Below are 24,784 nucleotides of genomic sequence, written 5' to 3'. Positions count from 1 at the left end.
GGATCCAGCAAGAGTTCCCAAAGGCCAAGCCGGGGACCAGTCAGTCGAGGCTCACTGCTGGAGAATCACCGGGGGAGGGGTGGGGAGGGGGGGGTTAACATATAAATACGGGTAGGCTGTCTAGGCCCTGACTTTCTGATTCAGCAGGTCTGCGATTTGGGAGCTACCGATAGAGAATATAAATCAATCCCAATAGCTTGAGTAAAAGCCCCATAAGCACATTTATAACGATGCGGGGATGCCAGATTTTCGAGCCGTGTGCGTCTTTCGAAGGCACCCAGTGATGAATATGCTTCAGGAGAAGTAGGACAGGACTTTACATCGCCAGCGTCGTCCAGATGGGCGGAAGGATAAAAGCCAAGTCTGCACGTGGGAGTGGCCCCTCCTCGCCACCTTCCCCAGCGCCCACCGGAAGCCAGCCCTGCACTTCTTCCAAAGGCCAGTCCCCACCGGATGGGGAACCGATTTCGTTTGTTCCTCATTGACTCGCCCACTCGAAAATGAACCAAAACAAAAAATGGGGGGAAATGACTCGGGGCAAAACAGACGGCTCTCTTCATGAAGCACAATGAGCCCTTTTCCGCCCTGGGAATAACAAGGTGGAAGAGGTAGACACTAAAGCCCTTCCAGACTGTGGTTCCATAAATCCATGGAGCCTCTCAGTGACAATTTTTCCACACTTGGGTAAAACTGTGCGCATAAAAGTAGTAAAATGCTCTTGAACCTCAACCAAAAAACCAAACCCAGGGCAACTGAGCAGATTCCTGACTCATGACAACCTGCAACGTTACACAGTAGAGTTGTTCCACATGCTGTCGGGAGAGACCAGGCCCTGGCAAGGACACTGTGCCTGGTGAAGGAGCAGGACAGCAAAAAACAAAACCAAAAAGAGGAAGACCTTGGACAAGATGGACTGACCCCTTGTCCACATCTATCGGCTTAAACATAAGAACAATTGAGAGCCTTTCCGTTGTGCATGGGGTCACTGTGAGTTGGAACGGACTCAACAGTATTCTTTATAAAACGTCAACCTGCCTTTCCTGCACACTGCAGCTGGCTGGGTTTACAACCAGACCATCAGCACCAGGCGTAGGCCATCGGCCTACCTAGAAGCCTGCTTCTCTGTAGCTGTCAATTTTCCGTACTGACTACTTGATAGTATGATAGCATTTGGGATATATTGGATTGAGAATTCCCTATAACCCATTGCTGTTGGGGGGCTACCGAATCACAGTGACCCTCCCGGGCAGAATAGAACTGCAGCTGTGCAGTCCCAAGGCTGGCAATCTTTAGGAAAGGGAAAAGACTCATTGCTTTCCCTTGGAGCTGCTGGTGGTGTCGAACTGCTTGACCTTGGAACCACAAGCCCAATGGGCAATACACTATGACACCACCAGAACACTACATATATTTATTAAAATTAATTTTCTTCTTTGTTTTACGCTTTTTCCTCTCCAATATGGCTACTAAAAAAAGAAAAAACTACTGCCGTGGAGTTGATTCTGACCCACGGTGAACCAGGAGGGTAACGTAAAGCCGAGCCTTAGGGCTTCGGAGACTGTAAACGTTTACTGAAGCAGAAAGCTTCTTCTTTCTCCTGCGAGGTGACTCGTTGCTTTTCGGAGCCAACGGCTTAACCTGCTGCACCACTGAAGCTCCTTCACATGTCTGCTAGCTAACTTAAAATGACCTTTGCCATGGACAGTATTTCTGCTCCTAAATCCCGTTTGAGGTGGCATTGAGCACTTTGCTTGCTCTCAACACCTGTCAAATGTGCTCCTCAATCCCTCTGGCCAGTTGGGTCTGCTACTCTCATTTTGATGTACCTGCTCAAACCCTCTGATTTAAGTCTTCCCCAGAACTGCTCTTGAAACGCCACCACGAGGTTGGATTGTTTGCCACCACTTGTCAAGTTGTTTCTCCTCTTTATGTCCACAGATGGTTAAGTCCTACCTCTTTCATAAAATCGTAAAATTTTCAATAAAGATAAGACAACTGACTGCTCCTCACTTTCTGGCCACTCCAAGTTGACTCTCTGGTTTATTATTTCTGGCTGTTACCAAATACTCATCTATTCACTCATTCAACAGCATTTTCTGGCACCTCTTGGAGGCCAGGCACCGAGTTAGCCACCAGGGGCAGCTAACAATGTCGGCATGTAGCCCTAGGATGACATGTGGAATAATGTCAACAGGAACGCAGAGACTCAGCCAATGCTCGCCTGCCCTCGGACACACAAAGACTCTGCTTTCAAACACACTTCAGAGGAAGGATTTAAACACGGTGCTCATATAACACAAGTCTTCCGGCTTGGAAACTTGAAACTGCTTGACTCGTATTAAACATTTCCCGTCTCCCACACATTGTATACTCCCTCATGTTTCCTTGGCTACCCTCGAAACGCTGTTTGTCTTTGAATTCCCCTTCTCCTTTGCTGGTCTTGAATTAAATGCCATGTTTTTTCACACTGGGAGTATTGAAAACCAATATAAAAGTCGATGTATGTAGTCCAGAGCCTAAATATAGACAACATGGCACCGCTTACTCCTTCCACAACTTCTTCCCACTGGAAGGAATGACCTCCCAATGGGCAGCCCATATCCCACGATTCATAAATCTGATGAGGTCACAGAAGCCCAAGCCTTTGTCCATCGGGGGGCCTCTGAGAAGTGTTCTTTATGCTCCATACCCTTTAGGATCAGACCAAATGACAACATCTTAGTTTGGCTTTTTCCTTTCCCTTATTAGCACCACACGCTTCCAGGTTTCTCCTGCGGTGGACAGCAAACCTCTGGCTCTGGCTCTCTGTCTAGTGAACCCGGCCTATGGCCTCATTAAATCTCAGTTGTAACTCTGAAGCTAGCATGTCCCTGGGCAACAGTCATATCACCAAGGCAAGTTGGAGACTTCATAAACTCACATACTTTTTCACTTTTGCATCGGTAGTTTGTGGACATCTTAGGATGAGTAGACTTTGTTGTTAGTGTTAGATGGTAATCAGGTAATTCGAGTAGTCATTGACCTGTGATGATCACCCAATGGCACATCCGCTCAACTGCAGTCAGCTGGTGTGAGTCAACAACATACATGTGATCAGTGCATTACTAAGTTCTTGGTCAGATTAGGATACAGAAAGTCCAAAAGTCATTTGGGGATCTGCAGTCAAGAGTGCAGGGTGGCATGAGGCAATGGTTCACATAAAACATGGTCCTCTTGATTTTTCCCCATATGAATGAATCAATAAATTCAATAGAATTTGAAGATGAAATCCCCCACAAGATTCATTCTGAACCCATCACTAAAAAAGCAGGCTGAAAGTTCATATAGATGAGTGTTGCATGTTTCTCAGTGGCCTATGTGAATGAAACAGGCTCTTGGTTTAGCTGTAACCACTGACTCCCCAGTCACACGGTAGGTGTTTACGGTGCTTTCCAAAGGGCCTTTACAGTGTCTGTGGGCTTTCCCTCCTGGTTGTTCAACTCCTCCTTTTCTTCCGGGCACTCCCTCGTCTGTAGAGTTGTCAAACACCTAGCCTTATCTCTGGTCTATGGGAGAGGATTGAACTTGTGCCTCTGGCTGACCAAGCAAAACATGACACCCTTTTGACATAATATTTCACCTGGGGTGAAGATAAGGCTCAAGCAGAAGGAACTGGAGTCCTCTTGGTGGATTTATATGGTTTACAGGAGGGGGAGAATCTTTCTTCTCTTGAAAATATGACATCTAAAAAATTTTGTCCCAGGCATTTTCTAAACATCTCACGTTGTTGTTGTTATTGGGCCCCATTAAGTGGGTTCGGCTCCGAGGCCCCTACGCACAATGGAAGCAACCAGTGTCCAGTTGGGCGCTATCCTCCCAGATGCTGTCTGTCTGAGTCCATTGCTGCCGCACTGTGTTGAGTTATTTCAGAGAGGCCTTCCTCTTACTGGCTGCCTAGCTGCTTTACCCCGGAAGATGTCCTTTCCAGAGACTGGTCTTCTGTGATAGATGCCCACCGTATGTGAAACGACGTCTCTCCAACTTCGAACCCACTATGCCACCAGGCCTGCTTAATGCCCACAGAGTCACTCAATACCGCAACTCAAGGCTTGAATTCTTTCTTGAGTTCCTTCAGCTAGAGATATGCCGATCGTGTTCTCTCTTTCAGGCTTTCTAACTCTAGCTTTTTCCATATTTCATGATAATAATTTACCTTGAGTTCTGGAGCTGCCCTCTGCATTTTTCTGCTCAGTTCTTTTACTTCATCATTTGTCTTAGCTGCTCTACATGTAATAGCATGTATCAGCGTCTCCTCTGACACCCACGGTGGTGTTTTCTTTACATTGTCCTTTGAACGACATTTCGCACTCTTTATGTATGATGCTCTTGATGGCCTCATACAACACAGCAGATTTTCTGTCATTCGTGTTCCATGCATCAAATCTGTTCGTGAACGGTTCTCTGAATATACTGGGGATCATATTTTATAAGGAACACCAGTAAGTGTAACTATTATTCAAATTTATACACCAATAACTAAAGCTAGTGATAAAAAAAATTTAAAATTCCAACATCTTCAGTCTGAAAGTAATCCAACATGCAATCAAATATATTGACAATTTATGGTGGTTCTAATGCAAAAAATGGAAATGCAGAAGAAAGATCAATGGCTCAAAAATATGGCCTTGGGAGAGAAACAAAGCTAGGGGTAGCATGATAGCATTTTGCAAGACCAATGACTTCTTCGTTGAAAATACTCTTTCTCCACAACATATACAGTGACTGTACACAGAAACCTCACCAAATCAAACACAAGAACCAAATCGACAGTGGAAAAGCCCGATATCAGAAGCCAAAACATGGCCAGGTGTTGAGTGTGCTTGTATATAAGTTCAGGTTGAAATTGACAAAAATAAAACACGTCCATGAGAACCAAAATTTGACCTTGAATATATCCCACCAGAATTTAGAGATGATCGTAAGAACAGATCTGATGCTGTGATCACTGGTGACAGAAGACCTGATGAGGTGTGGGATGACATCAAGAACATCATACACAAGGAAAGCAAAGGTCATTCAGAAGACCAGAAAGAAAGAAAAGATCAAAGTGGGGGCAAGAAGAGACTCTGAAGCTTGCGTTAGAATGCATAGTAGCTAAAGCAAGCAAAAGGAATGATAACTTTGAAGAGCTGAGCAGGAAATTTCAAAGGGATGCTCCAGAAGTCGAATAAAGTATTATAATAAAATGCCCAGAGACCTGGCATTACAAACCAACAAGAAAGAATATGCTTAGCATATTTCAAGCTGAAAGAACTGAAAAACAAATTAAGGCCTCAGATGGTAATATTTCAGGATTCTATGGGCACAACTGACCCTGTGGCTGCAACAATGGCCTCAAACCGAAGGACAATTGTGAGGATGGGGCAGGGCTGGGAGGTGCTCCCTTCTGGTGTGCACAGGGTCCCGATGAGTTGGAATCTACTTGACAAAACCTGAGAACAAGGGAAAAGTGGGTGAAGGGAGACAGCGGGCAGTGTAAGACACGATGAATAATAATTTCTAAATTATTGTGAAGGGTTCAAGAGGGAGGGTGGAGGAGGGAGGGGAAATATGAGGAGCTGACACCAAGGGCTCAAGTAGAAAGAAAATGTTTTGAAAATTATGATGGCAACAGATGTGCAAGTGCACTTGATACAATGTATGGATGGATGGATGGTGATAAGAGTTGTACAAGCCCCCAATAAAATTATGTAAAAAAACAAAACCTAAACCAACCAATGGGCAAAATATCGAATGACGTAGGAATCATCTAAAGAAGACAGAACCAATATAAAATCGATGCACAGAAATAACTGCTCACCTACAACCATCACCAAGAGCTAGCATAGGGTCAGGAACCCATGAAACCCCAGGAAGCAATCCAAACCACACCGAAGGTATCAGCAAACAACAGAGCTCCAGCAAATGGACAGAAAAGCAACGGAAATGTTTCAAAAAGCTGATGATGAACTGGCAGCCTTCACCCAACTATGCCAAGAAATTTGGAAGACAGCTGGCAAATCAATAGGAAGAGATCCAAATTTGTACTCATTCCAAAGAACGGTGTGGGAATTACCAAACCCTGGTAAGAATAGCACATGCAAGTAAAATTTCACTGAACAAAATTCAGTAACAGTTGCAGCTATAAGTCAACAGAGCTGCCCACAATGTAAGCTCACTGCAGAAGAGGACCAGGCACAGGGATGTCGTGGCTGACATCAGGCAGATCGTAGCCGAAAGCAGAGAATACCAGAAAGATGTTCGCTTGTGTTCTATTGACTATGGAAGGGCCTTTGACTATGGATAGCTTGACAGACTGGGTCATAATCAGAGGAATAGGAATACTATCGTGCTCATGAGGAACCTGTATACGAGGCAGTTGTTTGCACACAACTAGGAAATAATGGGTGGTTAGAATTAGAAACAGTGTGTGTCAAGGGTGTATCTTTTACTGTACTTATTCAACCTGGAGGTCAGCAAATCAGAAGCTCGACTATGAAAAAGACTGATGCACCAGGATTGAAAGAAGGCTTATCAATAACCTGCAATATGCACATACGACCACCTTGCTTGCCGAAAGGGAGGAGGACGTGAAGCACTGCTGGCGAAGATCAAGGACTATAGTCTTCAGTTTGGATTGTAACTTAATAAAGAAAATAAAAATCCTCACAACTCGACCAACAAACATGATAGGGCAAATATTAAAGTTGCCAAGAATTTAATCTTGCTTTAATTCATGCATTTGAACTGTGGTGTTAGGGAAGAAACAGCCTCTACCCTGGAAAGTTAGAAGAACAAAGAAGTCTGTCTTGGAAGAAGGGCAGGCAGAATGTGCCTTGGAAGCGAGAAGGACAAGACTGCTTATGTACTCTGGACATCTTATCAGGAAGAGCAGTTGTAGAAAAAGACATCAGCCTCGGGAAAGTAGAATGTCAATGAGGAACGAGGAAGATTGCCAAGAAGATAGAGCGACGCACTGACTGCAATAAAGGACTCGCACATGAGAACAACTGGGAAGAGGACGCAGGAGTGGGCAGGGTGCCATTCTGTGATCCGTGGGGCTGCCCTGAGCCAGAAGCTACTTGGTGGCAGCCAACAACAACAACCGCTACTTTGAGGAAGCAGCTCTTCTGCCCTTGCATTTTGAATGCCTTTCCACCTGAGGGGATCCCCTTCAGGAACGGCACCGGACAGCGCCCCACTGTTCATCTTTCAGAAGTGGGTGACCTAGTCCTTCTTTCTAGTCTCTTCTTAAATCTGGACCCTCCCCTGAAACCTTCTGTGTGAATACAATACAACAACCAATGTCCACACGGCACCACCAACTGGCAGGGGAGTGGTGGGAACACTTCACAGATACATTATTTATTAAAGCATAGGACACCTTAAGATATAGCATAAAACAGTTATATGAACATATGAGCCCATTTGTTTCCTGCGGTGCTGCAGGTACCATTATTGTCCACATCTACACGAGGACTCTGCATTCACTGGACATTAAGGAACCCACCTGAGATCACACAAGTCATAAGGCAGGGGGTTAAGACTGAAATCTAGGCAACTGATTCTCCAGGCAGAGTTCTTAACTACTAGGTTAATTTGTCTCTCTAAGAGACAATGCAAATGCCCAGGTCATTGTAAAGTTGAAGCTACTGGCATGGTACCAAGACAGAAATGCCACTCCACAGTGAGACCTAAGCACGGGGAAAGAAAAACTGAAGGGAGGGAAGAAGAAAGAGGGAAGGCAGGAAGAAAGAAGAGGAGGGAAGAGAAAGGGGAGGGAGGAATGATAGAGAAATTACTGATGGATTGTTTCAGTTGAATCCCTGGAGAATCTGAAGGCAGAATGCACTGGCCTTTGGTGTATAACTTTCTAGTTCTACAAATAGATTGGGTCTTTTTGTCATTTGTAGCCAGGAATTCTTAAGCTGTAGTCTACCCACAACTGAAGAAAAAAATCCCTGTGCACATGCATGCCTGTGGGGAGAATATTAAAATCAACTTTGATTGTGTCATACCTATATATAGCATCTTAGTTACAGCCCCTCATTAAAATCAGATGGAGGCATTAAGAACATGCCAGTTGTCACATGAGGTCTATCCCTGGAGCTACACTGACAGGGAACAGAATAAGCTGTTTCCTAAGTGAAGCGTTTTGAGGGCTGACAATGGGGCTGCATTCACTTTGCCAAGTGCCACAGGGCCGGAATTCATTCTATGAAAGATTTATCAGCTGTAGAGTCCAGTCGTCTTTTAAATTGCAAAGAGAATACCTATTAAACGTGCTGAATGTGTATATTTATCTCTTTTTCCGAAACACACTAAAAGGAGAGTGTGTCGGTCCTGATTCTGATTGTCTTCAGATTCATTTCTTGTTCTCCCCTTATTCCGCGCTGTATTGCAGAGAGACTGGTTCCTATAACACTGCCCTTTTCAGGCTCCCCTATCAGCTGGCCGTGTTCACAGCTAGAAGGAGTGACTGGTGACAGACTGAAAGGTGGGAAGAAGGGGGGAGCTCCTGGAATTTTATTCCAGGAGAAACTTCTAGAATAATCAGATCATAGATTAAAGCTTAATACAGAGTACTGAGATGGTATGAATAAACACCACTTTACTGTTTGGTAGTCTAAGTTCAAGTTATTGAGTGTAAATATAACAATGGTTGTGAGAGAACACTTACCAAGACTTCAATACTTTCTCTTTTTTTAAATCGTTTTGTTGGAGGCTCATACAACTCTTACCACAATCCATAACATGCATCCATTGTGTCAAGCACATTGGTACATTCATTGCCATCATCATTCTCGAAACATTTTCTTTCTGATTGATCCCTTGGTTATCAATATTTTCTATCAAACAGGTAAATACTTTTGACACCAATGTCAGACAATGATACTGCAAGAAAACTGTAGCCCGATACTGATAATGGATATACATTAAACATTCTTTAAAATTAAAAAAAAAATGAAGGGAGGAGCCAGAGTATTTCTGCCCTCCCTCTTTGCCTCAGGCAAGAACATGGCAGTCGTGGGACTCATCTGAAGCGTCGAGGTTATGACATCCACCAGGGACGTCTGGCTCTTGGACTCCGATAACACTGCCACCTCTCTCCCTTCAGCCTGAGGTGGTGGTGCTATTAATCTCTGCGTTGTCTGCTGCCCTCCGCTGACTCATCAACAGTTAGATCATCTGTGTCATCAGCTCTCTGCATTGAGTTCTCGGTATTTCAAACACCCAGAGTGACGTGTGTTCTCCTGGTTGGACCTTGACAAACGTTGGCAGGTGCCATTGAATGGGTATGTTCAGCAGGACAAAGCACTGCCCACTCCTACGCCATCCTCACAGTCGTTTGGTGCTTGAGCTCAGCAAATCCACCTTGTTGAAGGGCATCCTCTTTCTCACTGCCTCTCTCCCTCACCAGGGATTGGTCCTCCTGGCAACATGTCCGAGGTACTGTATGTGAGACAAACCCTTGTTATCCTTGCCTCCAAAGAGCATTCGGGCTGTAATTCCAGCATGGGATTGGTCTGTTTTTGACAGTCCATGATGCTTTCAATATTCTTCAACAACACAACTCAAATGCGTCATGTTTTTCTTCAATCTTCCTTGCTCGATCTCTCACATTCACATGCATGAGGTGACTGGAAATACCATGCATTGGACCAGGCGCACCTTTAGTCTTCAAAGTAAGAGCCTTGCTTTTTAACACTTTAAAAGGGTCTCGGGCAGCAGCTTTACTCACTGCAACGTGTCTCTTGCCTGCTGCTTCCATGAACATTGATTTGGACCCAAGCTAGATGAAATCCTTGACATCGTCAATATTTTCTCCATTTATCATGATGTTACCTAGTAGTGAGGCCTTTTGTTTTCTTTATATAGAGTTGCAATAATTGCTGAAAGCTGCAATTTCTGATCTTCATCAGCAAGTGCTTCAAGTCTTCTTCACTTTTAGCAGGCAAAATTGTGTCACCTGCATATTGCAGGTGGTTGATTACCCTTCCTCCAATCCTGATGTTGCATTCTTCTTCATATAATTCCATTTATCTGGTTATATGCTCAGCATATAGACTGAATAAGGATGGTGAGAAGATCCAACCGTGACACACACCTTTCCTGATCTTAACCATGCAGTATGTCCTTGTTCTGTTCACACAACTTTTTCTTGTTCTATGTACAGAGTCCACATAAACACAGCATAGTGTTTGGAATTCCCATTCTTCTCAAGGTTGTCCACAGTTTGTTATGGACCACACAATTGAATGCCTTAGCATCGTTAATGACACACATTAAACATCTTTCTGGTATTTTCTGCTTTGAATGAAGATCCATCTGACATCAGTAATGATATCCCTTGTTCCACATCATTTTCTGAATCAAACCTGAATCTCTGGAAGTTCCCTATAAGACCTTGACTAAAAAAGATAGCAAAATAATCATAATATAAATAAGTACAAACCCATAAAGACATAGATAACAAGGTAGAAAATCACATTTTTGCCGGACAAAAATGGACAGAGAACTGGTATCTGACTTAGCAGGGGCAGGACCCTGCACCTAGGTTCTGGAGGTGTCATAAACCTTGGAAGATTGGGGTTATATGACTGAAAATAGGGATGCCAATACATAGCCTGCATATACATGCGTGTCCCACACCTCCTTACCCCACAAAAGATTAGTGGTTTATTCAATGAAGAGATTGGACCAGAGAAATCCAGATAAAGTCACCCAGCGCAATGAAGGGCAGAAAAGTGTCACAACCCTAAACATATGGTAATGGTGGGAATTGAGTGGGACCTTGCGCCACACAAAGCTTTTTAATTTTTTTTTATTTTTACAAAGCTTTAATTAAAGGCATCTTTACTGGAGAAACAAGACCTCTAAATATGGTACTGGTAGTGTCACCGAACAAAAAGGCCAGGTTATTGTCATACACTCCACATTTAGTAAGTCAAATCCCCTTGTTTTCTGTGATCTTGATTGTGTAGATAGCAGTGTTAAAGGAAACTGAAAGCACTTACTGGGGGAGGGAAAAAAAGGAAAATGAGCTGATTTGAGGAAACCAAGTGGAAGGCGAATTTTGAGACTGATGAGGGCAACGAATGTATAAGGGTGCTTTACTCAATTGATGTATGCATGAATTTTGATAAGAGTTGTATGAGCCCCAATAAAATGATTTATTTTTAAAAAAAACACTTACTAAGGAAGATTACAGCCTTCAGTAAAGATTACAACTCAGTGTAAGAAATAAACAAAACTCTGCAACTGGCCCAATAACCAACCTAATGATAAACAGAAAAGACCAAAGTTGAAGTGTATTGACTTTTACTTGAATCTACACTCAGTGCTTATCAAAGTAGCAGTCAAGAAATCAAATGACAACTTGCATTGCGTAAATCTGCTGTGCACAACGCCATACAGCCACATTCACTGTCGTCCAGTCGATGCCACTCACAGCCACCCTAAAGGACAAGGCAAGCCTAGCCCTGTGCATTTCAGAGTACTGAAGATTAAAGCTTTCCCTTTGAGGGCTAAGATTCACCTGTACCAAGCTATATATAGTATTTTCAATCACCTTGTTTGCAAATGACAGCTAGGCAGACTTGAGAAGAATTGACGCATTTGAATGACAGTGTTGATTATAGGATGCACTGGCAGAATAAACAAATCTGTGCTGGAAGAGGTCCAGCCAGAACGGAGGATGGTGAGACTTTGTCTCACATACGTTGGACGCACTGTCAAAAGCAAGCCGCTCTAGAGAAGGCCATCGTGGTTGGCAGAGGGTCGGCACAAAGAGGAAGCCCGTCAGTGAGATAGATTGATAGAGCAGCAGAAACAAAGGGCCGGAACAGCGTGGCACAAGACGGGGCAGGGTGTCCTTGGACAGGGGTTGCCATGAGTTGGAACTGAGTTGACGGTACATAACAACAGGAAGCTGAAGTAGTGAAAAACTGGAGCCATATTGAATTCCAAAGACAGAAACTACTTGGTTCAGCGATGAACAGGTTTTGTGAGAATTCATAGGATTGTGCCGAGTTTCCTCCCTTTTTTTCTGGAAGAATGATATCCAGTTTCTCTCTCTTTCAGGTCATTTTGGAGAAGTGAATTTCCTCTCCTTCTTGTGGCCAAGTAATTGATTCTTGACAACTGGTTGGGGAGGAAGTTACACATTTAGTCAAATTGTTAACTACCCCTGCCATAACCTTCATCGCCATTCTTCCAGCTACAGAAGACCGTGGGAGTAAGCGGTAACCTGCTCTCCTGTCAATCTGGATGTCAGCATGCATTTGGACATGTAGTGGGAGTGAGAAAATAATACGTGCTATCGTAATTCACTGATATTTGGGACTTGCTGTTGTAACAGCAGCATAACCTACCCTGTCTTGATTGGCAAAAGGCGTGGATTATTATTTGAATTTTATATGAAGCGAATTTGTTAATTTGATAAAATGCAATCATCAGGACCATAATTGCACATCATGTTTGTCAGAGTTTTTTTTGCCTTTCCTTGGATATCATCATTTGAAGCATGGCACACTGAATAACTCTGATATGGATATAGTTCATTTTCTATGATATCGCATGTGCTTGGAATATGTCCAAATACCATATATACTCGTGTACAAGCTGAGTTTTTCAGCACATTTTAATGCAGTTTTTATGGTAAAATTAGGTGCCTCCGCTGATATTCAGGCCAGCTTATATTCACGTACATACGGTAAGTGTGGTTTCTTCTTGACGGAATGGAAGAATGAATTCTGAAGATTATCTTCAAGGTTTTATGTTGTTTGTGTGTTTCTTTTTTTTTTAACCCCGAAAGAGCGAAGAACATAATTCTGTTGTGTTGGTGTGAATTAACACCTATGTAAAAATGTAGTCATCCCCTGTAGAGTACAATATTTGTAAAACTCCAGTATTTTAGCCTGACTTTGTCCACATTGCCTCTGTATCAGTGCCTGGGTGATAGATCCTACCAACCTTGCATATTCAGCTTCCCTCCTGCAAAGTCAGTTACACTTATTTTGAGTTTTCAGTTCCCAATGATAAATGGTATTTTTCATTTACTATTATTATTTATTCATTTTAAAGATCATTTTACACCTCTTGTCACAATCCATACATACATCAATCGTGTCAAGCACATTCGTTCATTCATTGCCCTCATCATTCTCAATATGCTTGCTCTCCACGTAAGCCCCTGGCATCAGCTCCTCCCCTTTCTACGAGCAATATACAATTATTTGCAGCCCCTGGTCACCTTCCCCTGTTTTCGGCAACCAGTTTATGGCTCTGCTGCCTCTTTCAGTAGACTGGCTGCCCAGTGACCAGTGTGACTCAAGAGGTTCCTTTTGGTGGCCAGGCTTTCTGACCAATGGCTGCCTGGCACTATTGGCTCTTCAGCTACAGCCTGGGCATGGCGTGCTTGCATTTTGCATGAGGCAATAAACAGAAACTTCACTCTACTCAAGAGCTTCTCCTAGCAAAGGAGAAAGTTCAGCAATTTAGCCAAGGTTCGACTTAAAAAAAATGTTCATTCGTATTCAAACCCATAAAGTTCTTTGCTGTGATTTGTATCTCTCTTTATGAGCAAATGCATGTTCCTGGAAACAGGGCGGTTTGCACTGCCAAACAGTCACGGGAATAAATTCTATAAGCACCATTTAAGAAGCGTCCTTGAGATTTTGGAGTCTCATCCCCAATTGGTGACTATTAAATATCAATCTGTTATGCACAATGCCAAGTGAAAGTCCGTTGTCATAATTCACTGGGTAACGTTTTGTTCTTCCATCATTTTGATAAATTTACCAGCATAGTCACAAATCATACCTCCTGGTTGTCATGTAGAGGCAGTAAAATATTAAATACCTTCAGATGACCCCTATCCAAAAATACTTTTCACTGTTCACATTTTATCTGTCAAATAGCTTTGTTTTTCTTTTAAGAAACAAATATAAATGCCATTACAGAGAGAAGCTACCAGTCTGGGGCAAGTTCTAGCATGCAGTGTTCTGACAGACCTTATTTGGATATCAGCCAAAGTCAATAAAACTTGTTCATACAGAACCTTACCTGGTTTTCACCACATCGAGAGGGTGCATCAGGCAAATTTCTACAAGACCTGAAAGATGATAAAGAAAAGTCCAGTAAACACTTAGATAAGTATTGGGTAGTCTTTATTTCCTTGACCTTATTGATTTTTTACGTATGAAAATTCAGTTATATAACTTGAGCCCTTAGAAAGGACAACTAATAGTAGTAGGTAGTATTAGGCTAGTGACAAAAAACATAGGCATAAGTTGATTTTTTATCAATGAGGCAAAAGATGTGAGTGAACGTTTTCTCAGGAGTCCTCTGTACCTCAGTTTCATAAGCCAAGAAGTCAAGAAAACAAGTCTCACATAGAAATTATGGGAGTCCAATACATACCAACCCATTAACAGCGACATACACCAATCAAACTCAATGCCAGGGAGTAGATTCTGATTCATAATGACCCCATAGGGCAGAGTGCACCTGCTTTTGTGGGCTTCCAAGATGGAGTTCTTTATGCTCTTTATAGGAGTAGAAAGCCTCATCTTTCTCTCATGGGGTTGGCTGGTAGTATCAAATTGCTGACCTTGTGGTTAGTAGGTCACAGTGTAACCATTACACCACCAGGGCTCTTTATAGAGTACATTTATTGACTGTTTATGATGTGCCAGACATTGTTCTAAGTACTAAGCACTCTTAGCTTATCTCATTCATTCCTCACAAGAACATGTGATAGAAGGTATGCTCACGCCCATTTTACAGATGAACTAATGGAGCCAGGGCACTGGAAGCGCAGCTGCCATCTGTCAGTGGAGGCTGGCATTCGCTGGCTGCTATGACGCTGAGCAGCTTCCAGTGAAAACAGATGAGGAAGAAAGGCCTGTGGTGTGTGCCTGAAAAATCAGCCAAGGAAAAGCCTATGATTGCAATGATGATCCATATGGTTACGTGGATGGAACAGGTCTGGGTAGCATTTAGTTCCATTGTACATGAGGGGTACCAGAAACTGTAAGCCAATGATCATCAGCAGACATTAACAATTATATTTCAGATTTTTTTAAATTCTTGATTTTAATGCTCAGAATTTTATATTTTTACCTATAACTTTAATGAAGGACCCCTGGTGGTATAATGGCTACATGTTGGGCTGTGATCCACATGGTCAGCAGTGTGAAACCACCAGCAGCTCCTCGGGAAAAAAGGCTGGGCTTTCTACTCCTATAAACAATTGCACTCTTGAAAAACCACAGGGCAGGGGCACCATGAGTCAATTCTGACTTGATGGCAGTGAGGCGTGTTTGTTTGTTTATAACTTTAACTTAAGCTTTACTAGGTTAGCCAGAAGAAGAAAAACATCTCAATACTCGAAACAAAATTTACCTTGGAAACAAACTTCTAAAAATCCATTCTCACCAAGCATGACAAAAGGTATCTCTCTATTAAGGTATGCTTTTGAATAATTCCAGGTTTTCAGTATTTTCTAGAGTAGGGACTGAATGGTGAGTACATAGGTTTAGATAAGAGATAAGAGCTCAGGACACACAGAAACCAGGAACAGGAATGAGGATAGGGATACCAGAAGGGTAGATGGAAGGGTGGAGAGAAGTAGAGGTAGGGGGAACCAATTGCAATGATTGACACATAACCACACACCCACCTCCAGGGGGAAGAACAACAGAAACCATGGGGGAGGGGAGACAGCGGTCAGTGTGAGATATGAAAATAATAATAATTTATAGTCTATCAAGGAGTCATGGGGGCTGGGGAGGGATTAAAGAGGAGCCATTACCAAGGACTCCATAGAAAGTAAATGTCTAGAAAAGAATTATGGCAACATGTACAAATATGCTTGATACAACTGATGTATGGATTATATTAAGTTATAAGATAAATAAAAATAATCTTCAAAAAAAAGAAAAGAAATGGATTCAAAATGTTTACTGCAAGCCTGAATTTTTGGCTATATTAATTGGATCACGAAGCTTTGCTTTGACAGCTTTCAGTGTATAGAAAATAACCACGTAGCCACTGTGGCTCTTTTGAATTTTATGTATAAAACAAAAGGGGGGAATTGTGGGATACAGAAGGATTTCTCCCAAGCTGTCTTCCCCAAATATATGCCAAACTTAGCTGCTTGCGAATGACCATACACTTGCAGGGCATCAGAAGTAGGTCAGGAGTTGTTCTCCCTGAGAGCTGTCAGCCATCTAGAGCAAGCAGACACCACTGTTTATCCCACGACAAATAGTGCCCACTCCCTTCTGATGAGGATAGTAGTTGTCTGTTGCCTTGTAGGAGACCCCAGAGAGGTCAAACCCGCCCAAGGATGACTAAGGCTAGGCTGCCATCTTGAACCTAGGGTCCGCCCATCTTGTCACATGTATACCCCTAGACCTCCCCATTCCTATGGGCACACCCCTAGCTCATCCCCTGCCTGTCACGCTTATGCCTATCATACATCCTCTTCCTATGATGCGTATGCCTATTATACTGCCCCTTCCTGTGACGTGTGGTTACCTGTAATCATGCTCCCTGAAGGAGATATAACCCTTGGTGAGCAATAAAGTTGGGGCATCTCTCCAGCCTCACACCAGGGTTCCTGTTGGATCTCCACCCCACCTCCATTTGGCCCACGCTTTGCGTGGACCCGGATGGTAAGATCACGGCCATCCAGGAGGTGAGCATGCTACTATGAATTGTGTCTCACTGCATTATTGTAATGTCTCTTCTATCGCTCATGCTCTTAATGGCTTTAATATAATATTTTTATATCTCAACCGTACAATTGTGCTTATTGAACCCAAGATTAGTGGTGGGGGGCTGGCACCTCAAATTCATACCACACAGAGGTTTTGTTTTTGCTAAGAATTTAGACATAAACTAGAATCACTCATGTGGGGAATTGCTGTTTACTGTCTCTGATTAAGTACTAAGGATTATGAAATTCTGATTATTATTGATGATGATAGCCATTCAATAAGATCGGATTAATCATGTTACTTCTAGGCTAGAAGTGAAGTCAGGAACTGAATTGTCTCAAGTGTTTCTTGGTTGCTCTATTTCCTAATATGAAGTCACAAATTAAATAATAGGTTGACTAATGCAGATTAGAAGTTTCTGGGTGGTGCAAACAGTTAAGCTCTGAGCAACTAACCCCAAGACTGACAAACAGAATCTACCCAGAAGCACCTTAGAAGAAAGGCTTGATATTAGACTAAGGAAAGATCACAAGCATTGAAAAGTCTATATGGAGTACAGTTCTACTCTGAAGCACCAGATTGCTTTTTGTTAAACATAGATTTTAATACTTTCTCTTTGTGCATTAAGTTGAACATCTAATATAGGAAAGAACACGAGTCTAAGACATCAGGGTCTATTTTAGATTAGGAACCGTGGTGGCACAGTGGTAAAGACCTGGTTGCTAACTGAAAGGTTGGAAATTAAAACCCACTAGTAGGTCCTCAAAGGAGCCCTGGGGCATAGTGATTACACATTGAGCCGTAATCTGAAGGTCAATAGTTTGAAGCCATTAGCAGCTCCTCCGGAGAAATAAGGAGCTTTCTAAGCCAGTAGAGTCTCAGAAACACACAGGACCAGTTCTACCCTGCCATGTGGGTCACTCTGAGTCCGCAAGGACCGCATGACAGTGAGACAGCAGGAGCAGTTCTTCAAGAGAGAAGATGAGGCGGTCTAATCCTGTAAAGGTTACCGTATGGGAAACCCTATGAGGGAGTTCTGCTCTGTTCTGAAGGGGTACTACAAGTTGGAATCAAGTCAAGGTAAATGGGTTTGGTTTTAGTTTATTTACTAATCTGGCTTCATTACCAATTCAGAATACACCAATAACAAGACAAATCAGCCCCATTGGCTTTGCATCACCACACTGACATTTATTAAAATTACCAACTCAGATGAACACACAATAAAATGGTTTGTTCTTCTCTAGCCACGAATCATGCAGTGGTGGACCACTATCCATCATCCACAGAACCACCCTCTTGGAAAAACGTGATTGCTGCTTTTCTTATAAACTATCTAACTGATCCTAAATTTAAATATGTGTTTGATCTCAAAATCAGAAGAATTGACACTTCAAAGATAACTTCTTTGACTTTTTTCCTCTGCATACAAATAGACTAAGTATGGTGATAGGCGGCAACCCTGACACCTTTCCCGATTTTAAACCATGTCGTATTCTCTTGTTCTGTCCACACCATTGCCTCCTGATCCATGTACATGTTCTTCGTGGACACCAGGACGTGTTCTGGGATTCCCATTATTCTCAAGGCTATCCAGAATGACTTTGTCTTCTCAAGGAAACACAAGCAAACATCTTACTGGTATTCTCTGCTGCCATGTAGCGAGTTCCTGGCCAAAGTATTGTAAGCACAAGTGGTTTAAGCAAATTCTGAAAAGTGCTTTAAAGGTAGAGGGCTTGTTCCACACTTCCCTCTTCCTCCTCTTTGTGGGCACGGGGCTAGGCAGCCATCACGGACAATGAGGTAACTGCACATGGAGACCACACACGGCAGAGCAGCAGAGAGAAGTAGACCCTGATGTTGGGGAGGGCTGTTGTCTACCCAGCCGGCATTTATGTTAGAGAAAAATAATTGCAAAGTACTTTGAACTACTATTTGAGCTCTATTTGCAGTGAGACCTAATTCTGATAACAGAGCCCTTTCAAGTGCTTCCACAGTATGCTGAAATATCATTCTTGTAAACACTCAGTTTTCTGAATTCTCGTTTGAAAGCTCCACAAGGGCAGGGACCTCATGGGCCTTAGTCGTCTTTTCACCGCGTCCCTTTGCACATTCAGCGAGCTCAATAAATATCTGTTGTATTAAAAAATGAACACTGATTAGGATTTCAGCACGTGCATTTATGGAAACTGCTTACTTCACCTTTACTTCATTCAACCTGCTACCGATGTCTACTCCACGTGACACTACAGGACAGGGTAGATTTGCACCACTGGGTTTCTCAGACTGTAAATTTTCACAGAAGCAGACTATTTCATTTTTCTTCCTGCAGAGTATTTGGTTCAAACTGCTAACCTTTTGGTTAGCAGCCAAATCTACTGCGCCGCCAGGGTTCCACGTTAATCCACTAGTTTAAGCATTATGCACATAAGCAGAGCAGGGCAGAGAGATGTTCGTTAGAATGTTGTGAAAGAATGCACATGGAGCACTTGCATTAAAAAAATGCAATCGTGCTGACCACATATCCAGATGTTGAGTGACCATGTAAATGTGAGAAGACAACCAATCAATCAGCACCCAACAGGCTGACACAGGGTCCTGTCGATCTGTGTGCGCACTGTGATGGGGGGACGGGGCCGGATGCCAGGATGCCAGTGGTGTCAGAGCAGCTGAACCCGTTCAAACGTTGTCACAAAAGTGCACACTGAGAAAGACTTTACATGCAAAGGGAAGACAGTGAGCAGAGAGGCATAACATGTAAAAATCTGTTTCAGGTGCACAGATTTACTGTTGCTATTTACACTACGGGTGGTTTGAATCCCCTACGGTGGTTTGAATCCCCACCAGACACTCTGTGGGAGAGAGAGAACTCATAATACCATCTCAATAGTATTTTTTAAATATTTACAGTATTAAACAATTGCTACCCATGTTCTGCATCAATTCTAGTCTTGCACACCTGTTTTGTTTGATCTAAAATTGTCAACCTTACACAATGAACTATGTTATGGTTTCTGGAATACTAATGACACATATTTATAGACAAATATTTCATCTTTTTAAATTAAAATTTAAATTCATACGTGACTTAGGTTTTCTTTATAATTAGCATAACTTGTTCAAAGTAACAACTGCAAGGCTGATTTCTGTGAGGTAAAATCTATTTTTAAATTTACACCTCTATATACACATACCCAGACACATCAGGAAGTAGTTCCTACATTTCGCACCCAGTTTGCCAAAGACCACTGACAGATATCTCCTAACTCAACCATATTCTTTTTCCTCAGAGTTAGGAGTAGAAAACCACATCAAAGGCATTGCTTCCCCGAAGCTATGAGGATATTATTTTTCATTCTGGAGGGTTAAAATGCTTAAAACATGAGGCAAAAAACAAAGCAAAGCAAAAGAAAACTCACTGCCATTGATTCCATTCTAACTCATGACAACCCCACGTGTGTCAGAGACGAACTGCATTCTAGAGGGTGTTCAATGGCTGATCGTTCAGAAGTAAATTATCAGGTCCTTCTTCCGAGGCACCGCTGAGAGGATCTGAGCCACCAACCACAGACCCCACAATATAAGGCAGAAGAACTTGTACTTGCCATGCTTTACCATTCTTTTTACAACCGGGGACATGGCAAGGGGACATGGCAAGTGTTCTTCGACAGTCACGGCCTAATTTACTGTGAGTCCTTTCTCCTACTAACTCCTAAGAGGATCGTAGCGTACTGCATCCCAACTGTTGGGGTCATTCCTGTGCATTCTTTCCTCTCTACCTAGGAACAGTGCTGTGACAGGCTGCAGAACACCTTTCAGCAATAGCATGAAGAAGTATGTTGTTAGTTATTACTGAGACAGTTTGGACTCAGCAACCTTGAGTACAATAGAATGAAATACTGCATGCCTTCCTCTTTGTCTCCTGAACCTCTGCCTTAGCAAACCTGATGTTCTTTTCCAGGGACTCACCGCGCCTGATAACATATCCAAAGTATGTGAGAGACAGCCTCTCCGTTCTCGCTTCTAAGGAGCATTCTGGCTGTACTTCTTCCAAGGCAGATTTGTTCCTTCTTCTGCAAGGTAGTCCATGATACTTTCAGTATTCTTCACCAACACCATCATAGAAATGCATTGATTCTTCTTCGGCCTTCCTCATTCATTGTCCATCTCTTGCCTACCTATCAGGTGACTGGAAAGGTCATGACTTGAGTCAAGTGCACTGGACCTCAGCCCTCAAAGCGACACATTGGCTGTTAACGCTTTTTGTGTGTGTTTGTTTTGGTGCCTATCTTTTAGCAGCATTTGACTCAAAGCAATATGAGTTGACTGCTGCTTCCACGAGAGTTGATTGCAGATCCAAGTAAAACGAAATCCATGACAACTTCAGTATTGCCTCTGTTTATCAGGATACTACTAATTGGTCCAGTTGTGAGGCTTTTTGTTTCTTTCAGGCTGATGTGTAACCCATACTGAAGGCTGCAGTCCTTGATCTTCATCAGTTCATCTTTCGAGTTCTCTACATTTTTAGTAAGCACGGTTGTATCATATCCATATTTCGAATCATTAATGAACTATCTTCAAATCTTGATACCGTGTTCTTCAGATAGTCCATCTTGTCAGGTAATTTGTTCAACAGACAGGTTGAAGAAGTATGGTGAAAGGACATACCCCCGACATGCACCTTTCTTGATTTTAAACCATGAAGTTATCCCCTTGTTCAGATTCTGTGGGAGCACAATTAAGTATTACAGATTTCCCATTTTTCCAAAAGGTTACCCATAATTTGTTAGGATTCACACAGTTGAATACCTTTGCATAGTCAATAAAATGTGAATAAATGTCTTTCTCTGCTTTCAGCCAAGTTTCATCTGATATCAGCAAGATATCACTGTGTACCATCTGCTGAATCTAGCTTGCATTTCTTACAGTTTCCTCTTCATGCTTCACTATAACCATTTAAAACTTATCTTTAACATCATTTTACTTGCATGTGATATTAATATTATTTGATTTCTACCTTCTATTGGATCACCTTGCTTGGGACTGGTTACAAATACAGATCTCTTCCAGTAGGTTGGCCAAGTAGCTGTCTTCTAGATTTCTTGGTGTGGATGAGTGAGCCCTTATAGCATTGAATTCACTTGTTAAAACATCTTAATTGGTATTCCATTGACTCCTGGGGTCTTGTTTTGGGGTAGCAATGCCTTCAATGTAGGTCCGATTTCTTTATCTATTAGCTGCTGCTCCTGATCATGCTTCCTCCTGTGTTAGTTTGGGTAGACTACAGAAACAAATTCATAAACATGCATATGTGCATAAGAAAGAGCTTTATGTACAAGATCAGTTGAATATTGAGAAAACTTCCCAGCCCAGATCAAATGCATAAGTCCAATATTAGGCCACATGTCTGATACCAATCTATAAAGTCCTCTTCAGACTCAAACACATGCAATGATGCAGAATGCAGGAAGATCACAGGCCAGTGGGTGCAAAGTCTTTTGGTCCAGTGGTGTTGTAAGCCTCTCAGCACTGGCAGAGGTCTCTACATGGCTTCTCTGGCTTTAGAGGTCTGGTTGCATCAGGCTAGGTCCATGTGGCTTCTCCAGCTCCCAGGGCTGCATCAGGGTAGGTCCATGTGGCTCCTCCTCAGGGATGTCTCACAGGGAGTCAGTCTTGTCAGTAAAGAGTCTCTAAGAGTTTCTCCTGCACCCAAGGAGGAAAAAAAAAAACAGATTTCCCAGAATTCTCAGGAGAAATCCATGCCCACATAGAGGTCTCATTGGTTACGATCCGATGACAGACTAGACCCCACCCCTTCACTCTTAACCCTCTCAAGTCCCACATTGACACCAGATGATGTAAACACCACACCTCCCGAAATGGTTGAATATCAACCAATTCTTTTTGATCCAGTAACATTGTGTGATCCTTTCATATTATTGGATGCTCCCTGTGCCATTCAATATTTTACCCTGGAAACGTTCATTATTGAAATTGGTGAATTTTTGTCTTCAGCTTGAGAAATATTGTGTTCTTGTTTTCGGGTTTCCTACCTCCACATCATTGCACATTTCATTACAAAACTTTACTTCTTCACCTGCCCTTTGAAATCTGTTCAGTGAATTTGCTTCATCATTCCTTCCATTTGCTTTAGCTACTCTGTGTTTGAGACATTTTTACAGTCATCATTGATATCCATTTTGGTATTTTCTTTCTTTCCTAGCTTTTTAATGACCATTTGCTGTCTTCATGTACAATGCTCTTGATGTTACCCCACAACTTGTGTGGTATTCAGTCAGTATGATTCAGTGCATCAAACCTATTCTAGAGATAGTCTCTCAATTCAGGTGAAATATACTTAAAGTTATACTTTGGCTCTCATGGACTGGCTTCTCTGCAGTTTTCCAAGCTTGCCAAGAGTATGAGTAGTTCAGATTTCAAGCCTTTGCTCTAGATAATCCCTCTGCCTGGTAGACCTCACTCACCTTTCATTTGGTTATCTTCTGCCACCTAATCAATGAGTACCCCGAACACAGATACCTGCCCCTCCTAACCTCTGCACTCTTAAACCACTTCCAGCTGTTCTGTTTGCCTTTATTCCATACAAAAGAATATATGCTTTCACAGGACAGACGACTGTCTATTATGTTCACAGATATCCAAAACTCAACCAGTAGCTGTTGAACAAATATTTGACTAAATAAATTGAAGCATGGCATGTGTATATTACATACCAAAGCCTACATACTACTTTTCAGTGGATAAGTAGAAGATTAAGCTTTAAAAGTTCTGTGTCTAGAAGGGGAGATTGCTCTATGAATCCATGATAATGCTTAAAATACAAAGCAGAAACACTGGCAGGCTCTGAATCAGTGTCTATCTTCTATGTAGAATGGATTATTCCTAGCATAATTTTGATAATGCAATGGCTAATGATGCACAAAACATCTCAAGAGCTCCCTGAACTGTAAAGAGATGGTGGTAGACTGAGAACTGAGGTATTTAAAGACAACAAATTATTAATTATAAGATTTGCTTTCCTATTATCTGGCTAAAATTCTGCATCATATGAAGGAACTTTGAAAAGTTCATAGAAATGTGGAATTGAAAAATACACAGAAAATCCTTATTCTTCAACATAAATTCCATTAAGTTCAAGATACTTTGCTAAATGGTCCGCCAGTCATTTAGTCATCCCTAAAAAACCAAAAGTCCCGAAAATTTGACCATGTCGACGCAGTCCTGTTCACATTGCTAATGAAGAAAAACGGCTGTGCTAGCACTTTTTTAATGATTATGAGATAGAAAACATCAGAAGTCAAAACTCAACGGTAAGGTATATGGTTAATAATTTCCCGTCGAAACACTCCTCAAATTGCCCTTGTTTGAGGCGAGGAAAGAGCATGAGCGTCGTCGTGGGGGGAAGCGCTCTCCGGTGAAGCTCCCAGGCACCTTTTGCTAAAGCTTGCGATGACTTTCTCAGAAAGTTTTCATAATTAACCAGTTATCATTCTGTGGCCCTCCAGAAAGTCACCAAGAAAAATATATGGAAAATAAAGAACTCACCAAACAAACAAACAATAAAGCCACCAGTTTCCCTGACCAGCCCACTTTTGCTGTGCCTGAAGCACTGTCATCTCCTGGTCGCCATTGCTTTGATGGGGCTTTGTCTTCAGGATCACCCAATCAGGTAAAGTCAGGCTCCATCTCTTGTTTCAATTCTTCACAGAAATATTTCAGAATATTGATCCCATTTATTTCAACTTTCAACTTTCCATTGAATCTCTTCCTTTGTCTGCAGCTGTTGTAGGTCCTACAGTTTCAGAATCCATGGAGCTTACTCAACTTTAATTTTTAGTCAGAATTGTGTCATCTGAAAAAGTCCAGAGAACGATAGTGTTGGCTATTGTCTCTGCTGGTAATCATTGATTCTTTTAATGGAAGCATAGACATGATTACTCATTTTTCCTTGAACATGGATATGCGTGATCTGTTACTGTGGACTTCATCTTCAACACCTCCTATCTTTTAAACTAGGT

At 42.2% G+C, this 24,784-nt stretch overlaps 1 protein-coding gene across 1 annotated transcript in view; it reads right to left on the bottom strand.

Annotated features, from left to right (window-relative positions):
- The window catches only part of SLC25A21 (solute carrier family 25 member 21), a 584,085-nt gene that overhangs the window by 260,802 nt on the left and 298,499 nt on the right, over nucleotides 1–24,784 (bottom strand). Inside the window, exon 2 of the mRNA XM_075530895.1 lies at nucleotides 14,086–14,134. Coding sequence (XP_075387010.1) covers nucleotides 14,086–14,134 — 49 coding nt within the window. The remainder of the gene's footprint in view (nucleotides 1–14,085; nucleotides 14,135–24,784) is intronic.

This window comes from Tenrec ecaudatus, chromosome 14, assembly GCF_050624435.1.
Source record: "Tenrec ecaudatus isolate mTenEca1 chromosome 14, mTenEca1.hap1, whole genome shotgun sequence".
Lineage (NCBI taxonomy): Eukaryota > Metazoa > Chordata > Mammalia > Afrosoricida > Tenrecidae > Tenrec > Tenrec ecaudatus.
The sequence above is the reverse complement of the archived record's forward strand: the minus strand, read 5'-3'. Positions and strand labels throughout refer to the sequence as shown.